At 40.1% G+C, this 13397-nt stretch overlaps 1 protein-coding gene across 1 annotated transcript; it reads left to right on the top strand.

The window, feature by feature from the left end:
* The first annotated feature begins 593 nt into the window (after nucleotides 1-593).
* LOC120733572 (interleukin-1 beta-like) lies at nucleotides 594-12985 on the top strand. The gene is made up of 4 exons (XM_040031871.1): nucleotides 594-1434; nucleotides 11151-11315; nucleotides 11725-11864; nucleotides 12325-12985. Exons 1-4 carry the CDS (start codon nucleotides 1242-1244, stop codon nucleotides 12523-12525), a joined length of 699 nt encoding a protein of 232 aa, XP_039887805.1. The 5' UTR covers nucleotides 594-1241; the 3' UTR covers nucleotides 12526-12985.
* The last annotated feature ends 412 nt before the right edge of the window (nucleotides 12986-13397 follow it).

Below are 13397 nucleotides of genomic sequence, written 5' to 3' on the forward strand. Positions count from 1 at the left end.
ATGGAGGGCGCCCTTACTCCCAGCAAATGGGCGATAGAAAACCGATCGGTGCGCCTATGCCATTCCCAATATGCGCTGGCATGATGTCAGGGCAGCATGAGTACGAGCAATTTTTTTATTTTAATTTTTTGCCCATGCGCGTGATGCCGCCCCCCACCACGATGCCGCCCCAGGCAACCGCCCGTGTCGCCCGTATCAAAAACCGCTACTGACCGTGAATAAAGTACGCTGGAAAGCATGAAAATATGGTTGGGTATGCCTTGGATCTATTACAGTGGTGCCAAAACCCAGGATCGGGGCATAGCAGACAGCAGACCCAGGGCTGGACCAGCCAGAGAAGGCAATGGCCCAAATGGTGGCTGAGCTCACGGCCATGCAGAAGGAGCAGTAGGGAAGAAGGGAAGTACTGCAGGACCGGACTGAGGACTGGATCCAGGTTTCTCTGTCCTGGTCGTTGTGTCCTTGGGCAAGACACTTTACCCTACCGCCTACTGGTGGTGGCCAGAGGGGCCGATGGCGCGATATGGCAGCCTCGCTTCTGTCAGTCTGCCCCAGGGCAGCTGTGGCTACAACTGTAGCTTGCCTCCACCAGTGTGTGAATGCGAGAGTGAATGAATAGTGGCATTGTAAAGCGCTTTGGGTGCCTTGAAAAGTGCTATATAAATCCAATCCATTATTATTATAGCATTTTATTAGCGCCTATTTCAAAAGCTGGCATCTCTGATGGTATGTGAGCATGTTAATGTCTATGGAATTGGCCTGACTGACTTGAACATCTGCAAAGATACCATCAGTGTTAAAAGGTATACACAGGTTTTAAAGCAACATATGCTCCTATCCATTTTCAAGGAAGGTGAGATATTGTGCTGCCATCAAATTCAAAATGACCATATTTTTTCCTTAAGATGGTACATTTTCTCAGTTAATTCTCAAAATGAAATATTGGTTTATGAGAGTTTCAAAACTTTACATTCAACACATTACATTCTTTTGGGCAGTGTCTAACCTTTTGGGCATTGTTTTGTACTTGCAAGAGTGTACAAAAATAGTGTACAAAAAAGTGTACATAGGCAACAATATATCTAAGTGAGATGTACAGAATAACATTTTTTTATGGAGCAATGTTGAGGTTACGTAACTTGTCCTGAGCAGCATTTTTTTTTTGTCTCACTGTAAACTTTGTATGGCATGGATGAGAAGCAGCAGCAGAAGTCTGACTTCTTGTTTTTCTGCTTTGTATTATGCAGGAGGTTGAAAGTGAGATCTTCAGACTTAATGAGGGTTTGGAGCTGATGGTTTCCCACAACAGAAGGACCATGCAGAGTGTGGCTCTTTTAGTGCTGGGGGTAAACAGGATGAAAAAGCCACTTACTCAAAGTGACAGGAAGCTCAGTGATGATGATGTCATGAACATCATAGACAGTGTAGTGAAAGGTAAGTAATAATATTGTTATACAGTAAAAAAGAAATCCTCTTATGGCTTATATAATAAAAATAAAACCACACAGTTACCACACTGCTGTGAAGAAATACAAAATTTCTGCTGTTTAGCCCTTTTAATTGTATTTCTCTTGTTTGGGTACATGATATTCTGGGCAACCACATAAGTAAACTAATGTCTATATTTAGGCACTGTAAAAATGAGACAGTGCTGCCACCACCAGGTCAAATTGGAGATTACTAAATCTGCCCTATATACAGTTATCATACAAAATGCTGTTATTAAAAAAATTGGATCAAAAACACGTTTTAAATAAAAATAGTACAAAAAATGCTTCATTTTCATAGTCCCACTGAAAATTAAAAGCAACAATTTAATAAATATAATTCTATCATTTAACACGACTCTTATTATCATTGTGTTTTTCCCCCTCATTTGCTTGTTCACAAAAGAACAATAATTAAAATAAGTCAGACATTATTGTTTGCCCAATAATTTTGTAGCAGTATCTGGCTTAAGCATACTGATCACATCATACTGATGTGATTACTGATGTATTTTTTTCTTTACTGAGACCAAGCTGGAGCAGCTCATTTACTATATTAATATGTCAAACATTCAATTCAATTCAATTCAATTCAATTTTACTTATATAGCGCCAAATCACAACATAAGTCGCCTCAAGGCGCTTCATAGATACAGAGAAAAACCCAACAATCATATGACCCCCTATGAGCAAGCACTTTGGCAACAGTGGGAAGGAAAAACTCCCTTTTAACAGGAAGAAACCTCCGGCAGAACCAGGCTCAGGGAGGGGCGGCCATCTGCTGCGACCGGTTGGGGTGAGAGAAGGAAGACAGGATAAAAAACATGCTGTGGAAGAGAGACAGAGGTTAATAACAGATATGATTCAATGCAGAGAGGTCTGTTAATACATAGTGAGTGAGAAAGGTGACTGGAAAGGAAAAACTCAATGCATCATGGGAATCCCCCGGCAGCCTATGTCTATTGCAGCATAACTAAGGGAGGATTCAGGGTCACCTGGTCCAGCCCTAACTATATGCTTTAGCAAAAAGGAAAGTTTTAAGCCTAATCTTAAAAGTAGAGATAGTGTCTGTCTCCTGAATCCAAACTGGAAGCTGGTTCCACAGAAGAGGGGCCTGAAAACTGAAGGCTCTCCCTCCCATTCTACTTTTAAATACTCTCGGAACAACAAGTAGGCCTGCAGAGCGAGAGCGAAGTGCTCTAATAGGGTGATATGGTACTACAAGGTCATTAAGATAAGATGGGGCCTGATTATTTAAGACCTTGTATGTGAGGAGCAGGATTTTGAATTCAATTCTGGATTTAACAGGAAGCCAATGAAGGGATCATCAATGACAGCTATCAATTTATAATTGAAACTAAAGTGCAACTAGAAAAATTTGCATTTCCTGCGAAAATGCTGTGAGGATGCTTGAAACTAGCTGAAAAAGCTGAAAATTTGCAGAAATTGTAAAAACTTTGCAGAAGCAAAGGAACTTTGCTAAAATGGAATAACTTAGCAGAACTGCAATGTCTTAGAGGAAACATAATACTTGGCAGAAATGCAATAGCATAGCAGAACTTAGCAGAAATATTGTAACTTACCAGAAACATGATAACTTCTCAAAAATACAAAAATTTAGGAGAAATAGTATAAGATAACAGAAAGAATATATTTAGCCAAAAATACTCGAACATTACAGAAACACTATGATTTAGAAAAATAGTACAACATAGCAGAAATACTGTGATTTACCAGAGACACTGTGATGAAGTATGAATATTGTAATTTTAAATTAATACTATGTTTTAGCACAAATACTATAATTTGGCAGAAATACTATGTTTCAGCACAAATACTCTGGTTTAGCATAAATATTATAACATAGCAGAAATACAATTATATAGCAGAAATGCTATATTTAGAAAGAAAAATATAATATAGTAGAAATAGTATGATTTAGCAGAAATACTGTAATCAGCACATATACTGTAACATGACAGAAATTCCTCCACTTAGTAGTAATACTATAACATAAGACAAATGTTATGATTTGGCACAAAAACCATGATTTGGCAAAAATATTATGATTAAGCATAAATACTATGATTGAGCAGAAGTACTAAGATGTAGTAAAAGTACTTTGATTTAACAGAAATACAATTATGGAGGAGTAATACTTTAAAGTGGGAGAAATATTGATACACACAGACATACACAGAGCCTAAAGGGAACAGTATTTGTGCCATGGAGTGTTAACAAGAATCTGAGGTCCATATTAGAAAAACTGGTAAAATCATAAAAGTTTGCAGAATACTGCAAAAGGCTTTCTCTCTCTCTCTCTCTCTCTCTCTCTCTCTCTGTGTCTCGCACACGCACACACACGGCGAGAGAAGCAAGTTTCTAGGTCAGTCAAGCAGCCTGGGAGCAGCTAAATTTGAATCCACCAATCAGAGAGGCTGTGTACTTTTTCCTGCCAAAACAGGTGCACACACGCAGCACAGAGACAGGATTTTTGTAGTCTATTTCTCATAGTGAGGATTCCCCTCAAACAAATGACCATAATTTCCTAACCGTAGGGGCTAGAACGGTCATTCTTACACAGTTTTGTTCAGAAGAGATGGGGGAATCGTCAAGTGTTGACAGTTTATCATTAAAATATGGATTTTTAGAGATATATGACATGGATGACTTGTTGGCTTAGAAGTAGGGTTGCCAACCGTCCCTTAAAATACGGAATCGTCCCGTATTTAGAAACAAAAGTACACGTCCCGTATTGAGCTAATAAAGGACGTACTTTGTCCCGTAATACAGTGAGGATCAAAAGTAGTCTATAACTTTTAATGGAATTAACGCTTTGTTTGAAAACATAATTCCCAGCCCCTCTCCTGCTTTGTGACCAATGAGCTGACAGCACACTTATGACAATTCGAGTATGACAATTCAGATTACCGCTCATCGAGGAAAGGTCGCTTGCGGAGAAAATACCGGAAGACAACAGGTGACCACAACAAGAAGCATGGCCAACAGGGAAACAAACGCCGACACTGCGGTGCAAGTCTCGGACGACAGTACACCTAAAGCTGGGCAGACACTGCGATTTTTTCAGTCGTGTGATTCAGCTCCTGCTCAAACTGCACGATTGACTCGCAGAGGTTAGAAGTTCGTAGGTCACGATGCAGGGTCTCACACTATATGACCCGATGCTCTGATGCGACCTGAGAGCTCACCCTGTGCGTCCATAAAATTAAGGTTATAACAGAAAATCTGTCGCTCGCTCTCTCTGTCTTTCACTCACACAGACACACCACCACCATCAACTTTGCTAAATTGCTAATGAAAAACATTGATCAGGCAGCTGTGATTGAGCAGCAATGCAAATCCAACTATTTTCACGGTTGTTGTGGTCGTGATCATTTTGTGATGCCACATCGAAAAGGCTCGGATGAGTTCTACAAGTTCTACAAGTTGTGCCTCCATCGCTTGTGTCCAGATCACACGCTGCACAGCCGTGCTGCTCCGTCTTTTTCACCGACGTTTACGTGTTTGCGCGTGAGCAGTGTGAGCGGCTGTGGTGAGACCCTCACGAGCGATTGATGATCGGGAGCTGGTCGTGAGGTGTTAATCACTTCTCGTTACCCCACGTATACTACACGACGCACGATGAAGGCCAAAATCAGTCCGATCACCAAAACGGTCGCACGACTCAAAAATCATCTCAAAACAGGCCAAAAATCGCACAGTGTAAGCCCAGCATTAGAGCAGCAATATTTGTTCCCCTCAGAGAAAGGGAAGAATGGGAAAAGGAAAACACCTGGCTGGAAAAAGTTAATATGGGCATGTGCAGTGAATATCAGCGCTATGTGGCCAGAAGTGTGATAATATAACTTATTTTGTGTAATAAACAACTGCAAGGATAGATGATTACAACAAATAGATGACTAATACATAAAAGTAATACACAGATGAATAATGATGATGAGTTAAGATGCGTAATCATGGGAACAAGCGGGTTTACAAACAGGAGCAGCTGATTAGCATTAGAAAAGCTGAAATAATACCTCAACTGAAGCCAATTGTACTAAATGCACTAAATGTGCACTGTTGCAAGAATGTTTTTCTTTCTATTATTTTCTATTATTTTAAGTTAAGCAGGACAGAGTTCTTTTAAAGAAAGATTTACTTATATTCTCAAAAGTTAAGCATGACAGGCTTCTGTTTAAGAAAGAGACCTGTTTTCTTGTGTTAATGTTGTCATTTTGAGCTAAAAATAAATGGCTAAATGATCACTTGTTTCACATGTGTTCATATCACAAAGAATAGAATATGCATCTACTTAAATCAACTTCAAGTCAAATGGTTAAAAAAAAAAAAAAATTCACACACAAAAAAAGAGCTAGAAAATTCACCACACTGGGAAGGGTGAAGACAACTGGGTTGCCCGGCCCTGGCCACGAGGTGTCCCTTATTTATTTTTCTTTTTTCTTTATTTTTTTTTTTTTTTTTTTTTTTTTTTTATTGTGTCCCGTTTGGATCTATAGCCATCAGAATTGTTGTCTTAAGGCCAAGAAAGATGCCAAGCGGATTTATTTTACCAAGTGGATCGTCATGGCCTTGCCATATTGGTCCATTTGATTGACCTTTATTATAATTATGAATTTATTTTATTTTCAGTTGCTACAAACGGGACAGACATGACTGGAGGATAGGACAGGGAGAAAGAATGAAAGAAAGAGAGGGAGAGAAAGAAAACCAAATGGGAGAAGAGACGGTGAGAAGGGGGGGAAGAAAGAAAAAAAAAAAAAAAAAAAAAGAACAAAACTCCTGGGTCACCTGTATGGAGAAAAAAAACAGAAGAGAAAGCAAACAACAAAGAGCAACATAATAAATAAAAAAAACGGCACCATCACAATAAACTAGCTAGCAGTAGATATCAGTAGATACTAAATAATAAACAATATTGTGCAGCACGCAAGATAGACAGCGCACAATGTGCTTTGAGGCAGCAGCCAAGAAAGCTGTAGTCCGCGTCTGTGAATACCCGTGTGTACACCTGTGTGCATACCTGTGTGGATCAGCATGCTTGCATTCCAAAGGTTTCTCCATGTAACGATCTGCTAGGGAGTGTGGGGAGCCACAGCCCCGTCCTCCAGGGCATGAAGCAGGTATGGAGGAGATCAAGACTCCAGACATCCAGAGGCCCCCAGAACACAAGAGACCAAGGAAGACCAACAGAGGGGCAGCCGCGCCACTGTCCCAGTAAGAGCTGAGGAGAGTCCCAGATGAGGGCTCACTCAGCAGCCGCGGAGCAGAAGCCAGGGGGAGTTGCAGTGACGCGCCCGTGAGCTCCGCCGGCAGCCAGCTGTGCCTGAGTGACCGAGCCCCAGGCCGAGAGGCCGGGGGCACCCCACCTCCGGAGTGGCCCGAGCGAGCCCCAGGCTCCAGGCCCCGATAAGCGGCCGCCAAGGAGTGAGCCGGTGTGTACCCGGACGCCCACCCCCAGACACAAAGAACCACCAACGCACCGACACCTGAGGGAGTCCGCCACTGGCAGGGGAAGTGGTGGTGGGTGGAGATAGGCCTCCAAACCTTGGAGGGCCTGAGATGTCCCCAGAGACATTGCAGAAGTTTCCCATTCATTTCAATGGGACAAATTAAGCTTAATATTTTAAAAAGTATAATAGTGAAAAATACCAAAAGATATAGCCATCATTAGCAGAAATAGCAGAATAGTTTAAAATTTGAACGGTGAAAATCGGCTGAAAATTGTGGAAGTAGTTAAGTGCCAAAAAGTGTACGGAAGTTCCAAGAGGAACTCAATCCACACAAATATCCAGCATATATTCTGCTAAAATTTGCTTGTTTTTGAAACTTAACTACTTCCTCATATTTTCACGTAGAACAACCATTCAAACTTTAAAATGTTCTCAAATTATTGGGCTATTCGGGTATAAATCAGCTTTTTCAAATCTTTTACCGTTTTACTTTTATGCCTCTTAAAGTTTTCAGTTGCAAAATTGTGATTTTTCACAAAATACATGCGTTGTTATGGTTGCTATGCACTTGGCTTCCAGTGTGCCACTGAAGGTTTTGCAGTCTTCTCTTCATGTCCGAACAACTTCTTGCTACTTGCTCAATTTTCACTCAACTTCCACAAATTATACATCAAAACGTAGGTATTTTTGCTGGCTTTCAGAAAATGTCACTATCATTGTTGTGGGATTTATAGAATTTTGGCAAATCTCCTCAGACCAACACAAAGTCGCAAAACTCTCCATAGAAAGTCAATGGAGACAGAGCGTTCTCACTCCCGAGGCGTAACATGTCGACGTTTTGTCACGTCCCGCGGCGTTCCTGAGGAACGCGAAAGGAGACCTTTGGCGTTCTTATGGTACGCGGCGGGTTATGGCTGGAATGCAGTGCAATGACGCTCCCGCGGTAGTAGACGTTCCAGCCCTGTATTCCAGCCCTAAACCTAACCTTATCCCTAGCCCTGACCATAACCTTATTCCTGACCTTAACCAGGACTTTAATGATGTTAAATAGCGTGTTTCTAAGCGATTTGAAGAAAAAGAGCGAACATGTGTAGGTTCAGTCCAGACGGTTCTCATATTTCCTCTTTTTCCGAGGTCGTCATTTAGGAATGTGGTGGGTAGCCGAAAACGTAATATGGTGACGATTTGTCACCTAGCGTAAAATGTTACGCTTTGGGAGTGAGAACGGGTTGATGGAGAACTTGTTCAAAATCACCGCTTGATTTCTGTAATGAGAAGCATATTCGAATCGTCATATCTCCTTAACGAAGCAAAGTTAAGACATGAGGCTTGTCCCAGTATATCTTCAGACACCCCTGACGCTCACAATTCAAGAATTATTTTCTCACCTATTACCGTTCTGAAATGAGTTAGACTTGTTTGAGGGTAGGAAATTTGTCCTTCGCTCAGATTTCTTCAGATTTCAAACTCTGGAAATGAACCACTTTTTTCTCTCGTCATATCTTTTTAATGGATTTCCACAGAGACCTGAAAATTTCCATGATTGTTCACCAAAGCCTGCTGTCTGTTACGGTGAAAGAATGATATTGATACTCCAAATAGATTTAGAGTTAGAAAGCGTTGTTTGGGGGCAAGTCAAGGCAGTTTTTGCTTTGCTCTACTCAGTTATGGTGCATTAGAAGTCAAATATCTTTAATAATTCATATTTTAATGATAAATTGTCAACACTTTAAGATTCCCCCATCTCTTCTGAACAAAACGGTCTAAGAATGACTGTTCTAGCCCCTACGGTTAGGAAATTATGGTCATTTGTTTGAGGGGAGTCGTCATTATGAGAAATAGACTGCAAAAATCCTGTCTCTCTGTGCTGCGTGCACCAGTTTTGGCGGGAAAAAGTGCACAGGCTCTCTGATTGGTGGATTCAAATTCAGCAGCTCCCAGGCTGCTTGACTGAGCTAGAAACTTACTTCTCTCTCCCTGTGTGTGTGTGTGTGTGTGTGTGTGTGTGTGTGTGTGTGTGTGTGTGTGTGTGTGTGTGACAGAGAGAGAGAGAGAGAGAGAGAGAGAAAGCCTTTTTATAGGATGATCTCATTATAAGATTCAAATTCAATATATTTAGACTGGTTGACTGAATTGGATCTTGTGTGTGTCTCTCTCTGTGCATGTGTGTTTCCATATGTTTACATATTTGTGATTGTGTGGCTGTTATATATATATTTTTTTGCCGATTTTTTTCATTTAACAAGTATATTTGAGGGACCCTTAGCATGTTCAGCATTTTTTCAGCTGTCCATTTTGCTTTTCCAATTTTTCTGTTTAAGTTATTACTATTGTGCTAAATATAGTATTTCTGATTAATTATAGTTTTTCTACCAAATCATAGTACAGTATTTTTGCTTTTTATAGGATTTTTATAGGATATTTATATTGCTTAATATAGTATTTCTGCTTTTTATAGGATTTGTGCTTAATATAGTACTTCTGCTTATTATAGGATTTGTGCTTAATATAGTATTTCTGCTAAATGTAGTATTTATGCTTAATTATAGTATTTCTATATATTTCTGCCAGGTCCCCAAGCAGCCAATCCTCTGTGAGGACTGAGGCATTCAAATTTATATATCAGGGCCTGGACGGCTTCCCAGCCAGCCAATCATATATGTGGGCTGAGGCATTCAAATTTGCATATTGGGGCCTTCGTGGCTTCTAAGCCAACAAGTCATCCATGTCATATATCTCTAAAAATTCATATTTTAATGATAAATTGTTAACACTTGACGATTCCCCCATCTCTTCTGAACAAAACGGTGTAAGAATGACCGTTCTGGCCAATACGGTTAGGAAATTATGGTCATTTGTTTGAGGGGAATCCTCAATATGAGAAATAGACTACAAAAATCCTGTCTCTGTGCTGCGTGTGTGCACCTGTTTTGGCGGGAAAAAGTACACAGCCTCTGTGGATTCAAATTTAGCAGCTCCCAGGCTGCTTGACTGAAAACATGCTTCTCTCTCCCTGTGTGTGTGTGTGTGTGTGTGTGTGTGTGTGTGTGTGTGTGTGTGTGTGTGTGTGTGCATGAGAGAGAGAGAGAGAGAGAGACCCTCTTTAGGGCAGCATCTCATTGTTGGAAAAAAATATAATATATTCAGACTGGTTGACTGGCATAGACCCTCCGTGTGTCTCTCTCTCTCTGTGCATTTGTGTATACATATTTGATTTTGTGTGTATCTGTTGGCTGTTCCTTCTTGTGTTTTAAATTTATTTATATTTCTTTCTTTTTTTTTTCACAGGTGAACAACAATTAGTTTTGAGGGAACTTAACCATGTTCCGTTTTTTTTTTCAGCTTGTCATCTTACTTTTCCAGTATTTTCACTTAAGTTATTACTATTCTGCTCAATCATAGTATTTGTTCTAAATCATTGTTATTATGCTATATTGTAGTATTTCTGCTAAATCATACTATTTCTACTATATTATATTTTTCTTTCTAAATATAGCATTTCTGCTATATAATTGTATTTCTGCTATGTTATAATATTTGTGCTAAACCAGAGTATTTGTGCTGAAACATAGTATTTCTGCCAAATGATAGTATTTCTGTCAAATTATAGTATTTGTGCTAAAACATAGTATTGATTTAAAATTACAATATTCATAGTTCATCACAGTGTCTCTGGTAAATCACAGTATTTCTGCTATGTTGTACTATTTTTCTAAATCATAGTGTTTCTGTAATGTTTAAGTATTTTTGGCTAAATATATTCTTTCTGTTATCTTATACTATTTCTCCTAAATTCTTGTATTTTTGAGAAGTTATCATGTTTCTGGTAAGTTACAATATTTCTGCTAAGTTCTGCTATGCTATCGCATTTCTGCCAAGTATTATGTTTCCTCTAAGATATTGCAGTTCTGCTAAGTTATTCCATTTTAGCAAAGTTCCTTTGCTTCTGCAAAGTTTTTACAATTTCTGCAACTTTTCAGCTTTTTCAGCTAGTTTTTGCATACGGCTTCAGCTTTAAAGCATCCACACTGCATTTTCGCAGGAAATGCAAATTTTTCTAGTTTTTTCTGTGTGTGTGTGTATTTGTTTTTTTTTCTTTTTTAGAAAAACAGAAACTGCTGTTTGTCTAGCTTTAGGTGAATAGAAATTTTTGTTGTTTTTCCTTGTTCTGTTTCCTCTGTCTCTTTAGAAACTGTTTGGACTCCCACCCAAGGAATAAAACGAAGGGACTTCCTGCGTGCCAACAGTGAGAAAGCGTTGACACTGTGTGACAACTCTCAGAAAGATCTTGTCCTGTCAGGAGAGTTACAGCTGCAGGCCATCACTCTGCAAGGGGGATATTGCCACCGCAAAGGTACAAACAGGACACAAAATCATTTATATAAGCAGGTATATTAACGTACTGGTAGTAAACTTGAGTATTTCAGGTTCATGCCGCTTTATAGTCCTACTCCGCTGAATTTCAGAGATATTATATCTGATGACCCTCAGCTTCAAGGTTGGAAATGTGACATCAGTTTTAACAATCTAATAAAGTTAACCCCCATAAAGAACAGCTGTGTTTACTTCATTAAGTAAAAGCAGGTGTTTGAATGTAAGACTTGTAGTTGGAGCAAGTATGTTTAACCTGTTGGATTTTAGGTAGAGAGTGTTATCCATCCGTCCATCACTACCAACTAAAAACAAATGGCCATTCTGCACAACTTCAGTCTTCCAACTACACACGAGCTCCTGTTCTTACTTTTTTTGTTTCCTTACGTTAGTGAATTTTAAAATGTCCCGGTACATCCCTTTCTCCGTCCCTACTGGTGACTCTCCTGGTCTGATTGTCGTCCTGTCTATCAACAACAACCTGTACATGTCTTGCCGCATGGAAGATAATAAAGTTGTGCTGTTTCTGGAGGTAAATATAAATTCACATGATGCAATCCCATTTTATTTCTTTTTAGAGAGTATTAAATAGACAAATTCTCCTTGCCTCCAGCCTCCCGTCTTACCCTGTCCTATAATTTTTATCTGAAAATTATAATGGGGATTTAATAGGTCCAATATTTTACTTTATATGTCACACTTTAAGTTGATGTTTATAGGCTTTTACTACTAGTATTACAACTTATACAGGGGACAGTATAAAAAATTTGGTTTTAAAATTATTTACTCTGAGTAGTTTTCCAATAACTTTGACTTACTATGTCTGAACATACCTCACATACCTCTTTACTGCAAAATGTGGATATTTTTCCTAATGATTATGTCCCAGTTTTAACTTTCCATAAACATTTTTCTTTTTCATTGGGACGAAATGTGTTTCCATGCATGAAAAAATGACTGGGAAACGTATTCTTTTCATCTCTTTCTGCCAGCAATACCATGATGACATTTTAACCGACAGAGACATGGACCGATTTCTCTTCTACAGGAAAACCACTGGAATTTCTCTAACCACTTTTGAGTCTGTCAAGTTCCGCGGCTGGTACATCAGCACTTCACAACAGGAAAACCAGCCCGTTGAACTGTGTAAGGTGGATGCTGCCAACCGCCTTACAAGCTTCAGAGTAAACTAAAAGATGTTGTGGGACCCACGCATCTGCATAATTTTTGACATAATCACTAGATGAAGCAATTTTATACAGTAATGCCTGAGTCTGTAGTGGCAGTGTTCTGTACTTATTGAAGTAGAAAAGCTTATGATCTAGTGTAACCTATCAAAAGCACTACTACTGGGCCTTTACTACTGGCTGAGGATATTCACATTACACCAGGGCCTGTTGTGCAGGCCAATATAATCCACATTTCACCAGGGCCAGTGTTGTTGGATGAGGCCATTCACGTTACACCAGGGCCTGTGCTGCTAGCCAATATCATCCACATTACACCAGGGCCAATGGTGTTGGCTGAGGACATTGACATTACACCAGTGCCTCTGGTGCTGGCCAATACCATCCACATTTCACCAAGGCCAGTGTTGTTTGCTGAGGCCATCCACATTACACCAGGGACAGTGCTTCCTGTGAGGCCATCTTCACCACACGAGGGCCTGTGCTGCTGGCTGAAGCCATTCACATTACACCAGTGCCTCTGGTGCTGGCCAATACCATCCACATTTCACCAGGGCCACTGTTGTTGGCTTAGGCCATCCACATTACACCAGAGACTGTGCTTCCTGTGAGGCCATCTTTACCCCACCAGGGCCTTTGATGCTCGTTGATGCCATCCACATTAGGGCCTGTGATGCTGGCCGATATCATGCACATTACACCAGGGCCAGTGGTGTAAGCTAAGGCCATCCACATTACACCAGGGTGTGTGGTGCTTACCAATACCATCCATATTTCACAAGGGCCAGTGTTGTTAGATTATGCCATCCACATTACACCAGGTCCTGTGCTGCTGGCTGAGGCCATCCAAATTGCACCGGGGCCATGGGGTTGGATGA

The sequence above is a fragment of the Simochromis diagramma genome, unplaced genomic scaffold, assembly GCF_900408965.1.
Source record: "Simochromis diagramma unplaced genomic scaffold, fSimDia1.1 OVJJ01000225.1, whole genome shotgun sequence".
NCBI lineage: Eukaryota > Metazoa > Chordata > Actinopteri > Cichliformes > Cichlidae > Simochromis > Simochromis diagramma.

Bases quoted from the DNA above. Each gene is read 5' to 3' on its own strand.
- LOC120733572 (XM_040031871.1), top strand. From the start codon at position 1,242: ATGCAGGAGGTTGAAAGTGAGATCTTCAGACTTAATGAGGGTTTGGAG. The intron at 1,435-11,150 runs GTAAGTAATAAT...CTGTCTCTTTAG, and splicing joins CATAGACAGTGTAGTGAAAG to AAACTGTTTGGACTCCCACC. The intron at 11,865-12,324 runs GTAAATATAAAT...TCTTTCTGCCAG, and splicing joins AAGTTGTGCTGTTTCTGGAG to CAATACCATGATGACATTTT.